Here is a 26702-nt window from a genome sequence, read left to right as displayed (position 1 = left end):
CATGACATTGGGGATGGTAAAAATCATATTTAAAAACTATTACTTTTAACAAATGTAATTGAAGTGCTAATCTAATATATAAAAGGAAAACAGGTATTCAAGACTAAGGGTGGGCGTAATTTGCGTAATCGCGTTACGCAAATCTCTGCGAAACGGTAAAGAATCTCAGCGAACATGCAGAAATTCCGCGAACACGCGGAATTACTTGTTCGCAATGCTTTTTTACTGTTCACAATCGCCGTTTGCGTGCTCAGGGGGAAATATCTCGCGAACACGCACTTTGAGAACGCGAACAAGCAAAGAATTTCGCGAAGAAGCGGAATGCAGAATTTTGGGCAATTTCGCGTTATCCGCGGAATGCGAAATTTCCCAAATTCCGCGAGCGTGAAATCCTGGATTCTAGACGAGTTTCACAGTAGTCTCGAATTCATTCCTAGAAATATTAATACAGAGAAATTCAGGAAAAATGACTCTAGACCCACTGGCCCTCTGACACACAAACTCTCACAAAAATGTTTTGGGGGGAGACAGTTATCCACAGTGCATTCAAGCTTTGCACAGCATACTGCTTTGGAGAAAGTTTATAAATAAAACAACTCACTCATCATTATGAGGGAGCACTCCTCACCTCACCTGGTGACTGCTCAGGGAATGAGGCCCCGCTCTGTATGTGGGTAAAGAGGTAAACAGACAGAGTAAATATCCCTATCTATATCTTTCCCATCTTATAAAGACCTTTGTTGCAAAAAAAGGGGGGACACACGACCATAACCGAAAACAGGCAATCTCTCAACAGGAGGATGTGCTTTTTTTTTAGATCTCAACACTCAAAAACCGGACAATCCAGCACCATCTAGACCTATGATTAGAATTGTTAGATGTGTATTTACAGACAGCACCTCTTAGGAGGGACTGAAATATCTTAACTTCGTTTAGCAAATTTTAGGCATCAATATATATGTGCATGACCTATACAGTTATCAAAGAAATAATGCCTTTCACACTAGCAGCTATAAAGGAAACATAGAGTTTTCTAAAATACATAATTCTCAGGCATCTCTGAAACACAAGAGTAATGAGCCCGAGGTGCACAATGTAGTCTACATCTGTGCTTGTGATGATTAATAAGCACAGAAGGTCCGGGGCTATGTGCCCTGCATGTCTTTGCAAGTAAAACATGCTGCCCAAGGTAAAAGGATTCAGATAATAGGCCCAAAAAACCACTCACCTGTCCGTCGGTACCTCTGGCTTCGCCTGAGCCGAGGGGGAGGTAACCGACCGGACAGGGAGGGCCTCTATAAATATCCCCTATTCAAGGCCACTATTGGTGCAGGAGAAAAAAGGGGGCCGGCCAGATTACAACCGCGGCAAAAAAGCGCACGGAATACCGGACCTCAAGCAATGTTTTCCAGGGGTCCTGAAGCACATCTACTTCCTGTAGCGTCTTTGCGCATGCGCGAGAGGGTGACGCTGCCTAACCGGCAAGAGGAAATTCCAGGAAGACACAGGGGCGTATCCGCGCATCCGCGCGAAAGTGACACTATCCAAAAAGCGTTGGGGGTTCCCCAAAGGCATAACCGTGCATGCGCGTAGTGGTGACACTGCCCTAGGAGAACTGAGAAGTTCTGAAAGGATTCGTCATGTAGCGATCAAACAGATAATAGACCCGCACTAAAAGAAGTCTCGTTTTTGATAGAGGACAGGCTCAAATATGTTTTAATATGTATATATACCATGGGGTGCCTGCTCACTGGCCAAAACTTGGAAATAAACTGACAGATGCTAAACGAAGAAAGCGTATGTCCCTCAGTACAATTTATGTTTAATCAACCATATGGCACGATAGCACATTTCTACAGAGTAAAGACGTGTATTAATTTTGGGAATTAACAGATTCAGAAAATAGCAGAGGTATGGAAGTTAACAACTAAAACACACCATATCCAGCAATGAAGTCTTCCCAAATGGAAAAATTATGCAAACCTCAATATGTGTACATGGACTAGATGGAGTTGCTTAAGGGAGAAGAAACATAGCCTCTCCTGGCATATATGTTTGCCACTAAGAGCAAAGGATATGCCAAATGGTAGATAAATCAAATGGAATTGGTGTCTCGATGGATCAACCAATTAATGTCATCATCCCACAATGAATTAAACTTATGTACAGTTTCACATGGATAGATAACCTCATAATGTCGTCCATGGGATATCGTCATTTAATCCCTGGCTATCACATTTGAGCTTAAAAATCCATTTTTGTTCCTTCACAAAGAGGTATTTGGATATATCGCTCACATGTGGCGGAATAAATGTCTGTTCCAAAACTACCCATTTCATATCTTCCGCCTTGTGTTTGAGGCTCAAGAAGTGATTGGTTAATCATGTGGCAACAAACAAGCCACACGATTGAGGTTTGCATAATTTTTCCATTTGGGAAGACTTCATTGCTGGATATGGTGTGTTTTAGTTGTTACCTTCCATACCTCTGCTATTTTCTGAATCTGTTAATTCCCCAAATTAATACACGTCTTTACTCGGTAGAAATGTGACATCGTGCCATATGGTTGATCAAACATAAATTGTACTGATGCACATACGCTTTCTTCATTTAGCATCTGTCAGTTTATTTCCAAGTTCTGGCCAGTGAGCAGGCAGCCCATGTTATATATACATATTAAAACATATTTGAGCCCGTCCTTGATCAAAAACGAGACTTCTTTTAGTGCAGGTCTATTATCTTTTTGATCGCTACATGGCGAATCCTTTTAGAACTTCTCAGCGTTCGACAGAGTATCCTGGCGATTCCTGGATACTTGCATGGATAAGTTCGGATTAGGGCCCAAATATAGAACAATGGTAATGGCCCTGTACAACAAACCAAGAGCAAGGGTGGTGGTGAATTGGAGGTACATCGGAGACGCTAATGCTGGAAAGAGGAACAAGGCAAGGCTGCCCCCATCACCGGGACTTTTTCTCCTGGCGCTAGAACGACTACTGGCCAGAATAAGAGACAACGACGACATAACAGGCGTCACAATCAAACACAAGACGGTGAAACTCGCATCATACGCGGACGACATTCTCATCACCACCACCACACCAACCACATCAATCACAGCCCTAATGGACACACTAGGGGAGTACGCAGCAGCCTCTGGATACAAGCTCAATAGGGAGAAATCGGAGTCTAAGCCAATGAACGTACACAGCACAAAAGAGGTACTGGGGGACTCGGGTCTTGCTTGGCAAACAAAACCGCTTAAATATCTAGGCCTACTCTTCGGCAGAGACCTAAAGTCAACCCTAGAACACAATGAAGAAGCCACCTTGAAAAAGATAAAGGAAAGACTGGACCTTTGGTCACCCAAATACATCAGCTGGTGGGGCAGGACTGAAACAATCAAAATGATGGTCACACCAGCCACCAACTACACACTCAGCATGCTACCCCTGGCAATGACAGAAAACTTTCACAAGAGACTGGACAAAATAATAAACAATTTTATCTGGAGAGACAAAAGACCAAGAATCAACCTACAAAAGTTGAGACTAACAAAGAACCTGGGAGGTCTCAACCTAATGAACTTCAAGAACTTCCAAACAGCATGTTTAGCAAAGGAAGGTATTTTTTGGCTGACCAACACGCAAGACTATGAACCAGAGTGGATGAAAGTAGAAAAGAATATCCTGGGGGGGCTCAACCCCATAGCACTGCTCACAGCAAACAAACATCCTCAGAGACTCAACGCAATACTCAGACATACCAAAGAGGCACTACTGAAAATAGACAAACGGATGGGACAGAAAGTGAAAGGAACTGCCTGGGAGTCAATCTGGCTAAACACAAAGATAATCTACCAAGGGAAGACACTAAACAACGGAACATGGATAGAAAAAGGGATGACCACACCCAACCAGCTAGAAACGAAAAACTCACCAATCACATTCCAAACTCTGAAACATCTGCACGATCTTCCAGAAAGGGAGCTATACACATTCCTGAAAATCAAAACCGCCATAACAAAGGCAAACCTAAGCAAAAGTCCACCAACCATCATCAAATACATGGAAAGTCTCAACACGACAGGCCACCACACAGCAAAAATCTACAAGCACCTCAACCCCCAGACATCCACACTAAACAAGAAAGTGATGAGTACATGGGAAACACTTCTTGGGAGGCAGCTAAATGAGCACGAAAAGAGGAAACTGTGGCGGTCAGCAACAACGAACAAAGTCACGCCACAACTGGCACAAACAAAATTCTGGCTCCATCATAGGGCATACTGGACCCCGGCGAGGCTCTACAAGGCAGGCATAAGAGGCACTGAGACATGCTGGAACTGCAAAAAAGAGACCGGAACCCTAGAACACCTCATTTTCGAATGCCACAAAGTTAGGAAATTCTGGGAGAAAGTGAGCAACTTCATTAATGACATCACCAGCAAGAACATAACGATCAGCTCCGTGAGCCTCGCAACGGGCTTCATGACGGAATGCCTAAACAACAAAGAGGAGAGAGACCTGGTGGACATCCTTCTAACGAACTGGAAGAACACAGCCAAAGCTAATTTCAAAACTTGGATAAACTGGGTCACCTTCCTCAGAGGCGCAGACAACATTACCAGCAAGTTCTCGAAGGAACATAAGGCCAAAGACGGAATGTGGGAACTTCTCGACACATACTTGGAATCACGTGTGGCTCAGGGGTTAGAGGCAGCAGACCTGGAAGCTGAGATCGGTCCTGGACCAGGGTTCAATTCCCCGCCTCGGCGGGTCTTGGGCTCAAAATTCCACGGACTCGATAATTCACGCTCCGGTGCCTACTCGACTCACGGGTTCACACTCAGCGACTCTGGGCAATAGCTTGCTTAATCTCCACTACAGCCCCTCGTGGCGGGATGCCTGGCTTTCACCTTGTGGATTCCCTGCCGGGGTTATCTCACAGGGGAATACCAGGACGGGTTCCCTAAGCAAGCGCTTAGATACCGTGTCGGTGATTTGCGCTATATAAATACATGTACGCCAGACGTAAGCCCCCCCCCCTCTCTTCTCTCTTCTTTCTCTCTTTGCATTACAATGTATTGTATGTAACTTCTGATGTAAAACTTATTTTTTAATAAAAACATCTGAGATTAAAAAAAAGAACTTCTCAGTGCTCCTAGGGCAGTGTCACCACTACGCGCATGCGCGGTTATGCCTTTGGGGAACCCCCAACGCTTTTTAGATAGTGTCACTTTCGCGCGCATGCGCGGATATGCCCCTGTGTCTTCCTGGAATTTCATCTTGCCAGTTAGGAATCATCACCCTTGCGCGCATGCGCAAAGACGCTACAGGAAGAAGATGTGCTTCAGGACCCCTGGAAAACATTGCTTGATGTCCGGTATTCCGCTTTTTTTTGTTGCAGCGGTTGTAATCTGTCCGGCCCCCTTTTTTCTCCTGCACCAATAGTGGCCTCGATTAGGGGATATTTATAGAGGCCCTCCCTGTGTGTTTTTTGGGGCTATTATTTGAATCCTTTTACCTTGGGCAGCATGTTTTACTTGCAAAGACATGCAGGGCACATAGCCCCAGACCTTCTGTGCTTATTAATCATCACAAGCACAGATGTAGACACCATTGTGCACCTCGGGCTCATTACTCTTGTGTTCCAGAGATGCCTGAGAATTATGTATTTTTGAAAACTCTATGTTTCCTTTATAGCTGCTAGTGTGAAAGGCATTATTTCTTTGATAACTGTATAGGTCATGCACATATATATTGATGCCTAAAATTTGATAAACGAAGTTAAGATATTTCAGTCCCTACTAAGAGGTGCTGTCTGTAAATACACACCTAACCATTGTAATCATAGGTCTAGATGGTGCTGGATTGTCCGGTTTTTGAGTGTTGAGATCTAAAAAAAGCACATCATCTTGTTGAGAGATTGCCTGTTTTCGGTTATGGTTGTGTGTCCCCGTTTTTATGCAACAAAGGGCTTTATAAGATGGGAAAGATATAGATAAAGTAAAGTAAAGTCCACATTTGTAAAGCGCACAATCACCCGTAAGGGTCTCTAGGCGCTGGGGGCCGTCGGGGAGATTAAGCGAGCTATTGCCCAGAGTCACATGGTGCTGGGCTAACCTGCCGCCGGAGCCGGGGATCGAACCGTGGTCCCCAGATTCCAGCGTCAGTCGCCCTGGCCGCGGCGCCACACCTCTCCTCTGTCTGTTTACCTCTTTACCCACATACAGAGCGGGGCCTCATTCCCTGAGCAGTCGCCAGGTGAGGTGAGGAGGGCTCCCACATAATGATGGGTGAGTTGTTTTATTTATAACCTTTCTCCAAAGCAGTATGCTGTGCAAAGCTTGAATGCACTGTGGATAACTGCATCCCCCCCAAAATGTTTTGTGAGAGTTTGTGTGTCAGAGGGCCAGTGGGTCTAGAGTCATTTTTCCTGGATTTCTCTGTATTAATATTTCTAGGAATGAATTCGAGACTACTGTGAAACTAGTCTAGAATCCAGGATTTCACAGAGTATGGTAGGGTGCATTGCACTAACCAAATTGAGTTGTTAAAATTTGTTTTTGCACATTTTTCAACATTTGCAGTAGTGTTTACCAGGTGGTCCTGATGAAAGCCTTAGGTTGAAATATAACCGAGTGGCTGAAACATGTCGACCAAGAAATTTACATCTCGATAGTTATTCTTTCAAAACTATCAGCACACTGTTTTTAAGCTTGACACTATGATAGCGTATATTAAAGTTTTGTTGTATCATAAGTAGTCAATTTTAAATTGCACTCTTTATATTTTTTAACACTGCAAATTTTTCAGCACCACCGTTTACCAACGAGTTGTGGCTTTATTCACTTCTGGGGTTACATTCCACGACAACCGTCTACTTTATACTGTGCTGACAATGCAATTCACAACTAATCCCAGATAATGAAGTTCTGCCTATTGGGTGGGCTGATGTGTTTTGGAAAGCGTCTTGATTTTGCCTTTTTCAGTTCTAAAGTTTAAGTCAACTCGGGGTGATTTTTTAGCACCTAGAAGGTTCTCTTATCAAAGGGTGCAAAATAGTAAAAATAAAATAAAAACTAAGCAGCATGTACTACAAAACACAGTATAAGTATTATAAAGTGTTTTATAAACTGGGTAATTCTTTGAACAAAAAAAAGAGATGTGAAAGCCTGATGACTGTCAGACTCACGTTTCATTAAAATAATTGTTCGGCACCATTATCCTATCCCTTAGTGAAAAGAAGACTAGAGAAATAAATGAAATTTCACCTGATTTCAATTGGACAATTGTGCAAATGGTCGAAATTATTATCAATTTAAGCTTTGATTAACAGGGAAAAACCTGTGAAAACATCAATACATACCAACAAAAAATGTTAAGAAACAACACATCTCCACACATCTAGATGAAAAATGATATTACTGAGGAAAGTCTAAACAAAAAAGGAATACAACTCCACAACATCCCTAAAACTCAATGTCCCAATTTTTGCAAAGTAAAACAAACACTTACCATTAATATTCATAGCTGGCAACACTATGGACATCTTTGGTCGCATCGTCTTATTACGGTTAGTGGCTGGTAACAGTAGGTGATCCTGAAAAACATTTAAAATACTTGAGATGTGTGAATTGATTGGAATTTAAATCAATAAAATTGTGTTTTTCAATTGAGAAAGACATTGATCAGCTGCCTGTTGCCCCAGATCTGGTAATGCAAAGCCTTCATTTGCAATTTCAAATCCAAGTTAAGAAAACCACATCTCTGTAAAATAGAGCTAGTCGAGATTTGTGCCTAAACGAAACAGACCAACGCATGATGAATTATCTTCATGTCTTCCAAATAATAGAACAGACTGGTTTCCAAATTCCAGACAAACATTATTACTTGGACTAGCACACAATAATGTAATACAATTATACTTTAGTTGGTGCGAGTTGCATTTTTGCACTAGCAAGATTTACGTTAACGCAGAGAAAAAAACACTTGTCTGACAAAAACATTCTAAAATGGTATTGTACATAAGCTTGCAGTACCACACTGGCCCCTACTTAGGATATAAGAAACTCTAAATGAAAAAGAATTCTAAAATACGTACACTACGGTCACAGCAAGCAAAAACAAAATGGTCAGTGTCACTGGTCAAAGTCATTCCACATCAGTCTCCAGATGTATGTGTTGTCATAGATGGATGTCAAATCGAGATGCAGATTAATTGTAGGAAGAAAAAATATTTAAGGAAACACTAAATAATTACAGGACATGCAGATGACATGCCCTAACGGCAATAACAACATTGAAAAAAAATAATTGAGATGGGTTGAGGAAAGACTGCACTTTCACAAGAAAAACGTACTTTATTTTATGAACGACATTTCTGATGGGTACATAATCTTTCATTAGATTTCTCATATTAAGAATACTCTTTCAGGCGTCAGACAGGTACAGAAAATTGTTTCCAACAATAACATTTCAGCACCACAAGGTAGCATCATGCAGCTTCAGCCATGGCTCAGTTACAGGATGTAACCTAGCTGGGTTATATTAGATGGCAACAGGTTCCCCAAAATCAGTTCCTGAAATCTTTTCTGCTTCTCACTGAGGGACGCGGCCAAGAACTGAGAGCAGGTTAAGGTCTAAGACTTCACTCGCCTTACACACCCCCACAGCAAAAGAGGCACCCTCCTCCGAGGCCAAGGTAGGAGGAGAAACCACACCAGGCGAAGTGTCTAGCCCACTGGCCTCTACCAGTTACTCATACCAGTTGTCCTACTCATCAAAGAGATGCTGGTAATCATAAGGTTCCTCAGACCACTCCCATTCCCCTCCCTCTCCAGGCCTATCAATAGTAAAAGGCACAGGGTCCACTTCAGAAAAAATGGTCCCCGTCGGCTCTGGAACCGACGTCAGGTGACTCCTATCTGGCTCCGTGCCAGAGCCAGGAATGAGGATGGGACGGCACTGCGGTGGGGCATTGCCACTGGAGCGGGCGTTGAGGAAGGTCTCGTTCTAGCCAATGGCTCTGCTGTGGAGCCCCATCAGCGGGGATCCAATAGGGGCCCCTTCTGGACTCTTGGGGCCAAAAGGCGCTCCAGAGGGGCCAGGACACCCAAATGTAGGGTCCAGAGCCTCATAATTTTTTTTTGGGCTCCTGGAAAAATCATGGAAGCACAGAGCAGACTTTGACTCAGGCTCCACTGAAGTGCAAGGCCTGGGATGGCGATGCCCCTGGGCCTAGACAACTTCGACAGGTGTGGTGAAGTCGAAGACCTTTGCCTTCATGGATTTTTTATGCTTGTGGGATCGCTCCTTCGGGTGCACGGCACAGCAGTCCTTACAAGTCTTGGAGTTATGCTCGCACTCCAAGTACCAGAAACACATTAAGTGGGTGGCTGTTGTGGAAAAGTAAATTTTGCCATGTTCTGTGTCCCTACGCGTCATCCATCATATGTTATCTGTGCATGATTAATATGCATATGTATTCCCTATGTTCGATTAATGACGCAATTACAGTTGTGTCCACCCCTAGTATGTCAGTTTCCAGTTCTCGTGAATACTACGAATATCAGGCCTATGTAAAGCTACGTTGCCACGTTTCTCAGTGTGCACGTTATTTCATTGTAAAGCCCCCGTTCCTAGGGCTCAAAAGGGCCCGGACACCAGATTTCAGCTCCTGTCTCCTGAAGCCCTCGCTGAGGAGCGATACAGCCCCCACCTGTATCCTCGACCCTTCACTTACTTCCTGCCTCGCAGTGCCCGGCTCAGCCTAGCTCTGCCTCTGAGTCTGCCAAGAGTATGTTATGATTCCAGTTATCAGTTCAGTCCTCCTTCTCTGCATTCCTAAAGCAACTGAATCGCATCAATAGTTTCCGTCATTGTCTAGCCTTTACGTCTCCACGTTAGAGAAATACTGCATTTAATGGTCATTTAATATTCTTCATCACGCACTACATGTAGAATAATGCATGCTCCAGTCTTAGAGTCTGTTCGCCTTTACCCCGATAACTTTTGGATTCCATCAACATGTTCTCTAAACATCAGATACTAGATACTGCTTAGGTACATGTCGCCCTGACTCTCCAGACTTCAGTCTCTGCTCCTAGCACAGAGTTCGAAGCCCCCAGCTTCTCCTAGTAACACGTCATTGCCAGTTTGCGCGCACCATTAGGTCAGAGGTCCCGGCTCCTTAGGTAGCCCCCTCCATGTTTCCGCCCCATTCATGACATATTCTGTTACGTTTGCATCACATGTCTATGTATACGCCTCTGTTACACCTACTTTCACCCTTATCTTTCGCGACTGCTATTGATCACACCCACTGCTCCGCCTATCGTATGTATTGTAATGCAACTGTTTTAGTATATATGATCGTGTATTGTTATTAAATGTTAGCGCGCTCATCCCAGATCCAGCCCCAGCAGCTGCTGGGCCCTGCCATCCTATTCCTATGCAGGTTGTCCCGCTCCTGTCCTTTATGCTGTAATAAACCTGCAAAAACTCCTACTACCTCGAATCTTGACTCTTATTTATTGAGCTATCTGTTATTGCTATATCCAGACAAACCTAGATCCGGTATTATTTATTTATATACCACATAATGGCGCCCGAACAGGTACTTGCCCTTTCCCCACGCGTCGGTGAAGCCACGCCGGCCCCCTGACCCTCTGCAGCCGTGACGGAACCATACCGTGCACGTGCAGATATTTCTGCTTCAAGTATCCCTCAGGCCCACGGAGGAGACGGAGGTGGCGGTCCAGCATCCAGACGAGACGGTGGAGGAACGCGGCGAGTCCCGACCAGAGCCCAAGCCGAGAGTCCAAGGTCCGAGGTATCCGGAGGCCCACCTGTAACAGAAGTCCGAAGTTCGTCCGTCCGGCGTCGAAGCAGTCCAGTCCAGTCTGAGGCCTTCCGTTCTTGCTGCCCGGTGAGTACCGTTGCTGGGGTAGTATCTAGACAGGGTCAATCTAATTGACTCTGGTCCGTGGGTTGGTGGTACACAGTCCCACAAACGAAGTGTCCACTTCGGTGGATGCGGGTCCTGACGTGTCTCTGTATGAGACCGGTAAGTTTCGTACTGTTTCAGCAGTGCATCTAGTTCCTGTTCTAGTCAGTTCTGTTCTCGAGAAAATCCATGTATTCTGTTTTCCGTATTTCAGGTAGTATTCTGTTCGAACTGTTATTCTGAATGTTCTTTATGTATTTTAATGTCGTGGTATGAGTGCGAAGTGATTCTCGTGTTTATTGTGTATTGTATTGTGTCCAGATCATAGTTCAGTCATGCCGCTCTTTTCAAAACTGCGTCAGTTAAAAACTAGAAGAGGTCTGCTAGAAGCAGCAGTTCCTGTCCCGCCTAGGGACAGCCCAGGTCATTTTATGTATCAGAAGCATGGCATAAGCGCCATATTGTATCTAGATTTATGGGTCGAGTATACCAAACAGTTAGAGGAAAAGTATAGATGGCCTGTATCAGGCACATGGGATGCCGAGTGCATCATGCGAGTAGAAGAAGCATTATGGAAAAAGAAAGCCAGACAGTCACAGAAAGATGCCATCGAGTTATGGCGCAAAGAATCTCATAAAAGAACCGAAAAAGAAATCAGAAAGTCAGAATTAAGTAGAGAATCCTTAGAACGAGCCCAAGAAAGGGAATTAATCGAGATTGGTGAACGAGTTAAAACCGAACAGTCAGACAGACAGAGGCATGCTCTTATTAAGGGTATGTATCCTCTTCTTACCGAGGACTTGCCAAAAGCAACCCCAGAGGCATCCAGTAATTTTCCGCTACCATTAGTCCCGACCAAGCTACGTCACAAACCGACCGCAGCTGATATTTTTATCTCGTCCTATTTGGACGACACAGTCCCAGAATATGCAAATCCCGCTCCGCCAGTCCCTGTAAATCAGGCACTTCCCGCTCCTCCAGACACCGGAGTACCTGTTACGGTACCCCCGGTCCAGCCCGCCATACAAGTCCAGCCTGCATTTCCATTTCCCACTCTGCCAGGACGAAGAGCATCAGTAGACGACTCTAGTTTAGGGGCCGCAGGAGGAGGTCCTCCTCAAACCCCGCCGCCACACAAGCGTTTAACGTTAGCCGAATTACATGCACAAGCGTCACAGCGTACGCCCAGGTATCAGTCTGTTGCAGAAATAAGAAAAGCCCTTAATGAATGTGGCTATGATCCAGTCCCAGGCGAGGATAGTATGGTTTTATATTCATTACGCGTAAGAAAGGTGACCGAGTATCTAGTTACCCTACCAGATATGAAAGAAGATCTAGACAGAATATATCGTTTTATCCGTACAGGGAATGATCCAGAAAGTATTAGTGACGTCATGTGCCAAAGAAAAGTTGAAGTCCAGCTCATGATATTAAAGTTTCTGATTAATTGTCTAATAAGGGAACAAGATTATCCGACCAAAGATCGAGCCGAAATGAAAGTCCTGACAAAGTGGAGTGATAATATAGCCGAGGGTAAGCACAAGACTATCGGTAGTATAGAGAGTATGTACAAGAAGATTCGTAAAGAAATAATAAGGGTACACGAACAACGTAAAGAAGCACAAGTAAGCGAAAAGGAAAATGACTCTGCGGAAGAGGTAGAGGACGAGAATCCCGACAGAATAGCGTATGTAGGAAAATCTAGATTTCCAGATCGCCATTTGCGCCTAGAACACAAGTCAATTTTTCATCATCCAGCACCAGAACAAGGTTCTCTGGAACAAGTATTTCAAGCTACCGATCACATTCTAAAATCACGAATCGGTTATAGCGAGGTAAGTACCATGCATGAACAAGAACTAGTCCGATCAGCAGTCCGATGGATTACTGACTCTACCACTTTTCCAGACGAAATAGTGGCACAAATGTTTCTGAAATTGCCCCCAGCCGAGCAGCGACTGGCGGGTATGTATATGATCCAGCACCTCATTACATTGTATGAGGGTCAACATTCTGATCCAGGTCCGTTACACGATGTCCTGAACGAGTTACTCCAGTATAAATGGAAAGGTTTAAGTACCGATTTGATTAGTGTCATTCTAGAACAGCGCCACAAATACAGAACGTTTCTGAACCCGCATTTTGTTCATGTCTCACCCCCAGAAAGTAAACCCTTTTACATAGACAGACAGAATCCGTTACGAGAAGTGCATCCAGTTAAGACAGACGGTGGTGAAATGCAACGAGTGTTTGTTTACACCCCTATCACAAAGATGGAACTCTTAGAGATGAAAAAGTTAATTCCCTGTCATGATAAAGATCCAGCAGGGTTCCACCGAGAATTAAAAGACATGCTCCGTATGGGAGAATACACGTATCCAGATATAATTAAAATGTTAAAAGTCCTGTTGCCCGCAGGGGTATATGAGAAACTCAAAGAAAAAGAATGGGAGGTGGGAGAGAAAAAGATCGATTGGGCAGTTCTAGAAGCCGAAGATAAGGCACGAGTACCAGGTACCGGTCTTGGAGATAAATGTAAAGAATTACCAGAATTGTTAATACAAGTTTTGCCTAGGTTATTGACAACTAGAAAAGAAGACTGGGATGCAATCTCAGCCTGTAAACAGAAACAAGACGAAGATATTAGTGATTATTATTCCAGATTTGAGAAATGTTTTACCATAAACAGTGGCCTCAAGACGAGTAGCGAGTCATACCCTCATCTTTTTGTTACTAAACTAGTCGAGAATTCAAGTCCCCAAATTAAAAACCGAGTTTTGAAAGTCGAAAGTACCTGGCAAGCTAATACCCCGTCCCAGATGTTACAGATGCTTCAATATCACCAGAATAGAATCAGAGAAGAACAAGATCACGAGAGAAAACGTATGAAAGACACGAAAATGAAAGTACTAGTTGCACAATCTGTTCCTCAAGACAGTCAGAAGAGGGGTCCGAATCAAGCCAGTCATCCTGCAGCTCCCGTTAAAGGAAACTGCAATTATTGTAAACAGCCAGGTCATTTTATAAACGAGTGTGCAGTTCTGAAACACAACATAGCTACCGGTAAGACTAAAGAAAGACCACGCCCGCCGAGACAAGAGCAAGTTTCTAAGACTCCTCAGTCACAGATTGCACCACAGACAGTTACCGCTCCGCAGCCTATCGCTGCAACACAGCATGTTACACAGCAGATGTACCAGTATGCACAGTCTGAGTATCCAGAGTATCAGCCATATTCATGAAACAGCCTAGAGAGGGAGGTAGGCTTGCCTCTCATCGAGATACCTGTAGATCAAGAAGGTCCCTATGTTCACAGTCAAGTATTAGGGAAAGACAGAAAGTTTCTGATTGATACAGGGGCAAGTAGGACCACTATCAGTCACGCCGAAGTTCCAGGGGCTCCGCTCTCAGGCTCAAGAAATGTTTCCCTTGGATTTTCAGGAAAACCTATTGTAAATGAAATATCAAAGCCAGTTACTCTAGAAGTAGGTCCATTGTCCCGCACTACTGATCTGTTACTCACTAAGTCATGTCCAGAAAATCTATTAGGCATTAAAACACTGAAAGAGTTAGGTGCAGTTATATGCTGTTCCCCAGAGGGAATACGATTGTTCCTACGTGACTTCAAGGGTCACTATGTATTACGAGATTTTGATCCCAGATTGTCCAATGTTCCGCAGCATCTATGGGCGCAAGGTCCAACTGATGTTGGTTATATGCAAATCACACCCCATCGTGTGACTCTCAAGCCAGGTGTAGTGTTACCACGAATCAGGCAGTACAGATTGCCATCTGAGGCTGTAGCGGCCTTATCCAAAATTATTGACGAGCTCATGGCTCAAGGAGTAGTTGTAGAAACTGACTCCAATGTATGCAACTCTCCGATCATTCCAGTCATGAAACGTACTGATCCAAATGCACCTCCAGTATATCGATTGGTGATTGATCTCCGAGAACTTAATAAATGTATTATTCCCCAGTACCCAGTTGTCCCAGATATCTCTTCCCTATTGACAGCCATTGATTCAGAAGCCTCATTTTTTACAGTCATAGACCTCAAGAACGCATTTTTTAGTGTCCCCATTCATCCAGACAGCCAGTTCCTTTTCGGATTTTGTTTAAATGGAAGGAGCTATATGTTCACACGAGCTCCTCAAGGTTTCACAGAAAGTCCTAGTATTTACAGTCAAGCACTTAAGAGACAACTAGATAACATTCACATGCCAACTGACACTGCCCTGCTCCAGTATGTCGATGATCTACTGATCACAGCCCGTTCTGAATGTGCTTGCGAGCGAGCATCCCTTACAGTCTTGTATTTCCTAGCCGAGATGGGACACAAGGTGTCCCCTTCGAAGCTTCAATTCTGTGTCCAGCAAGTGGTCTACTTAGGACACTTACTGTCCAAGAGGGGTAGGCAGTTGACACCAGACCGAATCCAGTTAATAGCGAGTCTTCCTCAGCCCAAGACCCAGAAGGAGGTACGTGCTTTTATTGGCCTCACTTCTTACTGCAGACAATGGATTCCTCAGTATCCATTTCTAGCCAAGCCACTGATACAGTTAACGACACAGGAGGCAGCCGTGTCGACTGTCCTCCCTTGGACATCTGAACATACACTTAGTTTCAATGAGTTAAAGAAAGCCCTATGCCAAGCTCCAGTTCTAGCAACACCGAACTACAGTAAGCCTTTTACACTTTTCGTCACTGAACGCGAAGGTACAGCATTATCTGTCCTCACACAAGATCAAGCAGGACAGTACAAGCCCTGTGCTTATTTTTCGAGCACATTAGATCCTGTAGCCCAGGCTCTGCCTGCGTGCCTCAAGTCAGTTGCAGCCACAGCACTTGCTATCAGACAAAGTGATTCCATAGTATTAGGACACTCCCTGACAGTACAAGTCCCACACTCCGTGGAAGTTCTTTTAAACCGAACACAGACTCAGCACTTGACAATTGCACGTTTAACAGGTTATGAATTGACACTGTTCCAGCCACACATAGAAATCAGACGCTGCAACGTTTTAAATCCTGCTACATTGTTACCATCAGTTACTTCGAATTCTGCCACACACGACTGTGTGGAAGTAGTTAACATCATGACAAAACCAAGACAAGATCTGACAGATATTCCATTACCAGATCCCGACCTGACACTTTATGTGGATGGTTCATGTATGAGAACAAGTACAGGAGAACTAGTCGCCGCGTATGCAGTGACTACCGACACCGACGTTATAGAGACACATCGTATTGACACCCTGTCTGCTCAAGCAGCAGAGCTAGTTGCTCTGACTCAAGCCTGCATACACGCCAAGAACCTGAAAGTTAATGTTTACACAGATTCACGTTACGCATTTGGAGTCGTACACGACTTTGGAGTGCTCTGGCAAGAGAGAGGTTTCATGACTTCTCATGGAACCAAGATTCAGCATGGTCTCCTCATTCAAGCTCTGTTAGATGCAATACATTAACCGACATCCATTGCTATCATGAAGTGCAAAGCACATACGAAAGTTACTGACACCATTTCCCAGGGTAATGATCTAGCAGATCGCACAGCCAAGCTTACAGCTCAGACTCCAGACATTTCAGTTAATCCGACACAGACGCACACTCCAGATCCGACTACATGCATGACAGTTAAAGACCCTACTCAAGATGTCATAGATATCCAGTTACATGCTACTCCCGAGGAAATCAAGAAATGGTCCGAACAAGGAGGGGTCCAGACAGATCAAGGATGGTTAACGAAGGGTAGAGCCACATGGTTTCTCCCCGACTCTATGGTTCAAGTCATTATTAATACCGCACATAGTCCAGCACATTTAGGAGAAAAAGCCATGTTAGACAGTATCCAGAACCTTTGGTTCAACAAGCATTTACGAGCTGCAGCCAAGCAGAAAGTCCGTACCTGTATGATATGTTGTCAGTTTAATCCAGGTAAAAGTGTCCCGGTGGAACAAGGTGGATTCCAGCCCCCTGACCACCCTTTTGAAGTCCTCCAGATGGATTACATTCAGATGGAGCGATGTCGAGGTTTCAAGTATGTCCTTGTAGTTGTATGCGCTTTGTCCAGGTGGACGGAGGCATATCCAGTTCCAGATTACACAGCCGCGACCACTGCCAAGCAGTTGGTTCGTGAGTTCTTCCCCCGTTATGGACTCCCTAGAGTCGTATATTATGACAACGGCCAGCCATTCTCATCTGAACTCATGAAGCATGTGTCCCTTTTGTTAGGGTACCAGTGGAAGTTCCATTGTGTACGCCATCCTGAAGCAGCCGGTCTCGTAGAGAGACATAATCAGACCCTGAAAATCCGAATTGCAAAGGTTTGTCAAGAGAAAGGTGTGGACTGGCTCGTAGCTCTGCCAGTCGCTTTGTTTTATATGCGCATGGTCGCACATTCCAGATCAGGTCTATCCCCGTATGAGGTCGTTTTCGGCCGCCCCCCTAACATGTGGGGTACTCCTAGACCTCGAAGTATTACCGATGTTTCAAGTAATATGCTGACAGATTACCTAGCTTCCTTGATGTCTGCCCTCAACTCTTGTCGTTCACAGGTTGCCGCCGCATTTCCAGACAATACCGAGGTGGCACCGCATGAAATCGTTCCAGGATCCATGGTCCTAGTGCGAAATTTCGATCGCTCAAGTCCGCTGGAGCCTCGCTGGAAGGAGCCCCGACAGGTCCTCCTGGCCACCCGTACAGCCGTGAAGTTGGAGGGACGCAAGGCTGGGTGCATCTTTCGCATATTAAAAAATTTTATGGACTGAAACCAGTCTCAAAGAACATTTCCCAGGATTCTAAAGACTGCCAAAGTACTATTCTTAAGGACTGTCCCGCAAAAGACACTGATACTGCACCCTCCCTGTTAGAGAAAACTCCGCAACAGGAGTATAAACTCAAGTTAAGGTCTAGTAAAATAAGTCAGCCAGTTTGATTGTCTAAGTCCTCCCCTAGGTGAAACGGTTAGACCGGTTTCTGACATGTATAAAATAGACCCCCATAGTGAGAGAGTTAGTCAAAACTCAATCCGATGTATCGTTTTTCTATGTTTCATATTATTTCTCAGTATTATGATTTCCTGCACCAGTTATGCATTTTATCTGTATTTTCCAGTTTCTCATGTAAATAAGTCTTCTAATGCTACAGTAGAGCACACGTTTAGTGATCTGCCTCCTCATGAACTCTCTTACCGCCTCGCTATGCGTAACAATTCTTTCATCCGCATGTTACATTATTCACACCAGACCAGCAATGCCACTAATTGTTGGGTGTGTGGTCGACTCCCCCCTTTCCAGACACCGAAGGGAGTTCTGCCACTCTTTCCTTATCCATTTTCACATAATGGTTCGTGTGGAGCATGGTCCACGTTAACGTCATCCTCAACAGATATGTCTTTTCTTAACAGTACATGTTTTCCAGACAAGCAAGGTCTTCCCCACAGAACAGGGTTAGATCTAGAAAACGAAGTTTACAATTTAGGTAATTATTCTTCGAATTTCATGGTCCTGAATGTTCAGTCTGATACTACTCCAGACTTACCTACTATTTCAGTACTACCAGTCAAAGGCGAATTATGTGTTAGAAATAATGGTTCCGTACATGTAGGACATAGCGATTGTACTACTATAGTCAAATACAGTGACAGTGGGAAATCTATTTTCAAAGCTTCACGTCATTCTTATTTTATTTGTGGTCAGACCGCATATGTTCGTCTGCCCCTCGATTGGGAGGGAACCTGTTACATTGCCTTCCTACTGCCACCAGTTTTTCTAGCCCCACCCGACTACCATAGGAATTCCCACCTAGTACATACTAGACACAAGAGAAACCTCCCGATTGTCGATTATACTGAAACTACTCTAGAACAATATATAGATATCAATAAAGGTGTCTTTCCTTATTTAGGTACAGTTGTGAATAGTAAACTGATACGTAGATTAACCAGAACACTCGAAGCAGTAGTAATTGAGACTACTTCTGCTCTAAGTAATTTAACCGAAGAACAATCCTTTATGAGAATTGTCGTGCTCCAGAATCGTCTCGTCCTTGACGTCATATTGGCCGATAGGGGCGGGGCCTGTAGAGTCATCGGATCTAGTTGCTGCATTTTCATTCCAAATAACGCGCCGTCTGTTTATTCAGCTATAACTAGACTCCATAAAATTGCCCATCTGTTACACCAAGATCCAGGCACCTGGACATGGTCCGGTTGGTTCTGGACTATAATTTCCACTTGGGGATGGAAAGTCTTGTCCTTTCTAGGTATTGCAGTAGCGATCATATTCAGCTGCTGCCTCTGTATACAATGTGGCCCTGCGATTTGCGGCATTTGTGCTACCTCTTGTATTCCTAGTCCCAAGCCCCGTTCTAAAACACGTTCCCAGAAAATTCGAGACGAGCAAATGATACTGTATGAAATGATAGATGGTATCATGAATATTGATGTTTCCTGATGGAAACGTAGTGACAAGGAGGGAATGTGGAAAAGTAAATTTTGCCATGTTCTGTGTCCCTACGCGTCATCCATCATATGTTATCTGTGCATGATTAATATGCATATGTATTCCCTATGTTCGATTAATGACGCAATTACAGTTGTGTCCACCCCTAGTATGTCAGTTTCCAGTTCTCGTGAATACTACGAATATCAGGCCTATGTAAAGCTACGTTGCCACGTTTCTCAGTGTGCACGTTATTTCATTGTAAAGCCCCCGTTCCTAGGCCTCAAAAGGGCCCGGACACCAGATTTCAGCTCCTGTCTCCTGAAGCCCTCGCTGAGGAGCGATACAGCCCCCACCTGTATCCTCGACCCTTCACTTACTTCCTGCCTCGCAGTGCCCGGCTCAGCCTAGCTCTGCCTCTGAGTCTGCCAAGAGTATGTTATGATTCCAGTTATCAGTTCAGTCCTCCTTCTCTGCATTCCTAAAGCTACTGAATCGCATCAATAGTTTCCGTCATTGTCTAGCCTTTACGTCTCCACGTTAGAGAAATACTGCATTTAATGGTCATTTAATATTCTTCATCACGCACTACATGTAGAATAATGCATGCTCCAGTCTTAGAGTCTGTTCGCCTTTACCCCGATAACTTTTGGATTCCATCAACATGTTCTCTAAACATCAGATACTAGATACTGCTTAGGTACATGTCGCCCTGACTCTCCAGACTTCAGTCTCTGCTCCTAGCACAGAGTTCGAAGCCCCCAGCTTCTCCTAGTAACACGTCATTGCCAGTTTGCGCACACCATTAGGTCAGAGGTCCCGGCTCCTTAGGTAGCCCCCTCCATGTTTCCGCCCCATTCATGACATATTCTGTTACGTTTGCATCACATGTCTATGTATACGCCTCTGTTACACCTACTTTCACCCTTATCTTTCGCGACTGCTATTGATCACACCCACTGCTCCGCCTATCGTATGTATTGTAATGCAACTGTTTTAGTATATATGATCGTGTATTGTTATTAAATGTTAGCGCGCTCATCCCAGATCCAGCCCCAGCAGCTGCTGGGCCCTGCCATCCTATTCCTATGCAGGTTGTCCCGCTCCTGTCCTTTATGCTGTAATAAACCTGCAAAAACTCCTACTACCTCGAATCTTGACTCTTATTTATTGAGCTATCTGTTATTGCTATATCCAGACAAACCTAGATCCGGTATTATTTATTTATATACCACACTGTCACAGACATCTGCTTGTGACAGGCTCCACATGGTTTGAAACCAGCTAGTTTCTTGGGAGACAGTCCTCACACCTAGAGAAAAACTCTCAAAAAAGTCAACACAAAAATCACAAAAATCTAGTTGAAAAATGACCACGGGTAGTTCGAATCAGACCAGGACTATCTGGCGCAGTAAGGAAACCATGTCAGCGCGCTGGGGTGGCAGCCAGATAGGTACCACGCACATCACTTCAAGTGCAGAAGACACAGACATGGAGTTGAATGACGCAACCTACCGGCACATAGGGGTGCTGCTCAAAACATCTTCCAGATCCAGTCTGACACCAGGGGTTAGTCTAAGGTCAGGAATATTTGGCAAGAATTCTGTATCAGATACATCTCTCCAGTATAGGCCCTTGTCTCTTTTCCTGGGAGTCGTTAGCACAACTCTGTAGGAGGGAAGAAAGCTGTCTTGGGTTCAAGCTCCAAGTGAAAAAGTTGCGCACTGTTAATTTTGACTTGAGTCCAGTCAAGCTTAATGTAAAGAGTTGTTTGATACCTTGGAGTATCAACTTTGGACACACTGCTCAGGAGTTAGCACAGCTGAGGAGTCAGCGTGTAACCCTGCCTTCGCCAATGGGGCAACCAAGTCTTTCCACAGTAAAAACAAACGTTTTGCTGTCAGAACATGTTTCATGAAATATGCAAAGTACCTTATGGTTATTTAGGCCTGCCATAGGTTAGACTTACACATAGGGGAAATTTTACTTTGTCATGGCTTTAAATGAAAAAGTCAGGCTATCAGTTCAAAACTGATCTTCCAGGCTGTAACGGTGGACTGGGAGATTCGTTTTACCTTTGTCACACTTGTGGTGGCAAACCCAGTGCTGCTATCCATGGGGTGACTAACTTACAGGCCCTCTGTACAATATACCAGGGACTTACAGGTAAGGTAGCCTATGCCAATTGGGTATAGCCAATGTAACAAACGTTTTGGGGTCTGGCCACCGGCACAGGGATCTGGTAAGCTGGCCTCAGTGCACTCTCTGACTTGAAAACCAGCAGTATCAGTCATAAAATCTGGGGGTGACAATACAAAAAGAGACATTTCCTTACATGGCTCCCTCCATATGAAAGGTGATAAGCAACTAATCTATAACCTGGTAGTTCTCATAAACTAAGGTGAAGAACCTGGAAAGGCCTTCTTCATTGGCATAGTCAGTTCCAGGTTTCTGTTCTACTATAAAGTTGTAGGTATGAAAATGGACCACCTCAGCAACTTGGGGTTATCTCCTCTCATTTGCATCAACCCTCTAAGAGGTCTGTGAAATCTGAAGAGGGCCCCAAAGAGGTAGGGTCTCATCTTTTTCAAGGACCAAACCACAGACAGGCCTTCCTCTCAATGACACTCCATCGCTGCTTTCTGGGGAGGAGCTACCTTCTTATGAAGGCAACTGGCTAATCCTGGCCCAAATCATTTACCTGTGGCAAGACTGCCCTATCCCATGCTCAGAGGCATCTTTCTGAACAATGATTATCTTACTGAAGTAAGGTGCCTTCAGGACAAATACTGAGCACAGAGCTTCTTGGAAGGTGTCAAAAGCCCTTTGGCACTGCTCAGTCCAGGCGCATTTTATAAGTAGCCTATTGGAGGTAGGCTCTTTTATTAGTGGTACTATGGCGCCATACTCTTTCACAAATCCCTGTAGTACCCACTTGGACCAGAAAGGCTCGGATTCGGGTCCACGTCCTAAGAGCTACCCAAGCCAGAATTATCTGGAACTTGGGCTGATTCCAGGGCCTGAAGCACTTCATTGAGGTGGACCAGAAGATCCTCCGAGGTGGAACTAAATACAGCCTTGTCAGATAAGCTGCACTGGAGTTCCCCAGATCTCAAAGTACCTGTTTGACCAGATTATGGAAGGTGGCAGGTGCATTTCGAAACCCATAGGGCATCAATTTGAATTGATGGTGGCCTATAGGTATGGAAAAAGCAGACTTCTCCTTAGCTCCTAGGGTGAGGGCTATCTGCCAATTACCTGATGTCAAGTCGAAAGTACTCAGATATTTTGTGGCTCCCAACCTATCAATAAGCTCATCAGCTCTTGGTATGGAGTAGGCATCACTCTTGGTGACTGCATTGAGGCCCTGGTAGTCCACACAGAACCGCATCTCAGGTTTGGGCACCAGTAACACTGGGCTTGCACATGGACTACAGGAGGGGCAAATCACCCCAACACTAGTATCTTGGCAGCCTCAGCCTTGATGCTGGTCTTGGCCTGGTCAGACAACTTGTATATTTTGCTTTTGACAGGTAAGCTGCCACAGGTGGCCAAATCATAGTTACACAATGTTGTCAGACGTGGGGTTAGAGAAAACAGTCAAGCAAACTGCTTCCGTAACTGAGACCAGGCCTTTTGTTGCTGTTCTGTTAGAGTGGAGGAGAGAACAACTCCTTCAACACTGTCATCTTGGGCACTGGAGGATAAGAGGTCTGGAAGGGGTTCACTCTCTTTCTCCACTCCTCCATCAGTCACCATCAGCATGATGATGTCTGCCTCATCAAGGTGCAACTTGAGCCCATTTACATGGATGACCCTGAGAGGACTTCTGGGGGGTACCCAAGTCTACAGAGAAGGTGACTTACCCCTTCTCCTCTATGATGGGGTTTGACCCAGTCCACTTTTCTTGCAGTGCTTTGGGTGCCACTGGCTCAAAGACCCACATCAACTGTCCTGGCTGGTACTCAACCAAGGAGGACGCCTGGTCATACCATTGCTTCACGAGTTTTTGACAGACCATCATGTTCTTACTCACCTTCTTCATGTACTCAGTCATCCTAGAATGAAGACCAAGCACATAGTCCAACATGTCATGCTTTAGTTTCCTAAGGGTCTCTCCCATTTGTCTCTAATCAAGCTTATTGGGCCCGGTATAGGGTGTCCAAAGAACAACCTTAATGGACTGAAGCTACTTTTTGAGGAACCTCTCGTAGGTGAATAACAGGCATGGGAGAAGCACATCCCATCTCCTCTTGAATTTCTCAGGTAATCCCAGGATCATGCCTATCATGGTCTTGTCGAACCTCTCAACTGGACTATTGCCTTAGGGGAAGGTAAAGGGTGATGAACTTGTAAGTCATACCACATTCATCACACACAGCCTTTAGATAGGCAGGCATGACTTTTGTGCCTCTGAGATCATCTCTTTAGGGAACCTAACCCTGGTGAAGATTTCAAGGAGAGCTCTAACCACTGTAGGGACAGTGACAGTCGTAAGGGTATCCTCTGGATATCTGGTCGCATGGCCCACTACCAGCCAGATACACCTATTCCCTTGAGGCTGTTGGGGGATTTAGGGTAACAACAATGTCAATCACTAACCTCTCACAGGAAGTCCCCACCACTGGAAGTGGTATGAGAGGGGACTTTGGCTTGCCCCCTTGCCTTGCCATTGGCCTGGCAGGTGACACAGGAGGGACGCACAAGTTACTTACCTTCGGTAACGATATATCTGTAAGAAACAGTAGTTAGTGTTAGATTACTTACCTTAGAATATCCCCAGGCGTCAGACTGCGTCGTCTGCGGCTCAGCATCAGTCGTCGTGGTTGCCGGAATGACGTCGTCGGAGTACTTAGACACCGACATCGCGCGCTGACGTCAGTTCTTGTACATAGCTTTCCGCGCCAGGAACGCAGAGCCATGCTAGAGACCAACACTGGTGCCATGAAACTAGGGCCCTCAAAGGAAATACCTTAACCCTAGTTGTCGGTTCGCAGAACGGGGAGGATGGGTGGGACGGTAAGGAATCTAACACTAACTACTGTTTCTTACAGATATATCGTTACCGAAGGGAAGTAACTTGTGCATCTGAAAGAAACAGGTTAGTGTTAGATTGCTTACCTTAGAATAGATACCCCAGCAATACCAACCCCGGTGGTGGGTCTGCGAACCAAGATCACACCAGAAAGTTCTGTAGTACAGAACGGCCAAAAAAGCCATCTCTCCGGACTTGGCTGTCCAGGCAGTAGTGCTTAGCAAACGTGTGCAGCGAGGCCCACGTAGCTGCCTGGCAGATGTCCTGCAAGGGGACTCACCGACCCAGGGCAGTAGTAGCCACCGTGGCCCGGGTGGAATGGGACCTCAGCCCAACAGGAGGCTCTTTTTTCGCCAAGGAGTAACAGACCTTGATGCACAACACGACCCACCGAGAGATAGTCCGCTTGTGCACCCCCCGTCCCTTTTTAGCGCCCACGTAACCATCAAAGAGCTGGTCGTCTACCCGGAACTGGCGTGTGCGGTCTGGATGGAACGATAGCGCATGTTTTGGTTCCTGACGGAGGAGCCTCTCTTCCTCTTTCGAGGGATGAGGAGGTGGAAAGAAGGTGGGCAAGGTGATGGACGCCCAATATGAAAGGCTGTAACCACCTTGGGCAGAAAAAGAAGGACGAGTTCTCAAGACAACTTTGTCCGGATGGACAGGGAGGAAAGGAAGCTTAGAAGATAGAGCCTGGAGCTCACTCACTCTCCTGGCAGAGGTGATGGCAACCAGGAATGCAGTTTTAAGCATCAGAAGACAAAGAGGGCAATTGTGAAGTGGCTCGAAATGAGCGCACATCAAATAAGTTAGAACAAGGTTCAAGTCCCACTGAGGCATCACGAAAGGAACAGGAGGGAACATGTGTGTGATGCCTTTCAAGAATCTATTTACATCAGGGGACTTGAAAAGAGAAGGCTGATCAGGAAGCCTCAAGAAGGCAGAAAAGGCAGAGAGGTAGCCTTTGATAGTGCCCAGAGCAGAGCCCTGCTGGGCAAGAGAAAGAAGAAAGAGGAGAACCTCTGAAAGGGGGACAGAGAGTGAATCCACAGCCTTTGTTGTGCACCATGCCACAAATTTGTTCCACCTGCAGGCGTATACCGATTTTGTGGAGGGACGCCTGGCTGCCAGAATTACATCACAGACTTCAGGAGGCAAGTCAAATGGCCTCAACTGTCGATGCTCAATCTCCACGCATGCTCAATCTCCACGCATGTAGGTGGAGACTGGACAGGTTCGGGTGGAGGACCGTCCCCTGCTGCTGTGACAGAAGGTCCTCCCGAAGAGGCAGAAGAATCGGGGGATCAACTGACATGCTGAGTAGCTCGGGATCAACGGGTTGTGTATGCATGAACCATGCTACTACATCCCCACGAAATGGCACACCTAAAAGAATGCTTCAATAAATGTTTGTCCAACTGGTTATCTTTGTTGTAAACAAATTTTAATCCTCAAGGTCAAAGTTGATATTTTAAATTCATATCATCCATGCGTTCTTGTTCATATTCAAATACATTTTCAAATGAGGAAACGACTCCAATGCATTTCGGGCGGAGCCCTTTGTCAAGGAGTGCTAAAAAGAGGGAGACAGGTGAGGTGCAGGTTAGAAATTGGGGCAAACGAAGCGAAAAGAAACGCTGTGGTGAACAAAATGAAGCGGTCACGCTTTTAACGGAACTAATTAAGGTGCCGATCAAGGGGTGAACAGGCGCACATAAAATGACTGAGTGCTTAATGGTGATTAATGGTGTGTTCAAAGCAAGGTGCTGTTAATGCTTATGGGCGTGGAGGGTAATGAGGACACTACGGCGAGTGTCGTTGTAAACTTACTTAAGATCCAAAATAACGCGGCGCGTTACTGTCAGGTTCAGAATCATATCAGGAACGCTGAAGCGCAAGGTCGGAAGTGGTGGACATAAAGGAAGGTGAGAGGTATGAACATAAAAAACGGACTCGACAGAAGGTGGAAATTAAAGGTGAAAATTAAGCGACAGAATTAAGTGACAGTAACGCGCCGCGTTATTTTGGATCTTAAGTAAGTTTACAACGACACTCGCCGTAGTGTCCTCATTACCCTCCACGCCCATAAGCATTAACAGCACCTTGCTTTGAACACACCATTAATCACCATTAAGCACTCAGTCATTTTATGTGCGCCTGTTCACCCCTTGATCGGCACCTTAATTAGTTCCGTTAAAAGCGTGACCGCTTCATTTTGTTCACCATAGCGTTTCTTTTCGCTTCGTTTGCCCCAATTTCTAACCTGC

At 45.1% G+C, this 26702-nt stretch overlaps 1 protein-coding gene across 3 annotated transcripts in view; it reads right to left on the bottom strand.

The window, feature by feature from the left end:
• Positions 1 to 26702, bottom strand: part of ATF6 (activating transcription factor 6) — a 1455481-nt gene that overhangs the window by 7324 nt on the left and 1421455 nt on the right. For all 3 annotated transcript variants that reach the window (XM_078686796.1, XM_078686788.1, XM_078686804.1), the window contains one exon: positions 7521 to 7605. In XM_078686796.1, coding sequence (XP_078542922.1) covers positions 7521 to 7605 — 85 coding nt within the window. The remainder of the gene's footprint in view (positions 1 to 7520; positions 7606 to 26702) is intronic.

This window comes from Lissotriton helveticus, chromosome 1_1 (assembly GCF_964261635.1).
Source record: "Lissotriton helveticus chromosome 1_1, aLisHel1.1, whole genome shotgun sequence".
Taxonomy (NCBI): domain Eukaryota; kingdom Metazoa; phylum Chordata; class Amphibia; order Caudata; family Salamandridae; genus Lissotriton; species Lissotriton helveticus.
This window is presented reverse-complemented; position numbering and strand designations above follow the sequence as displayed.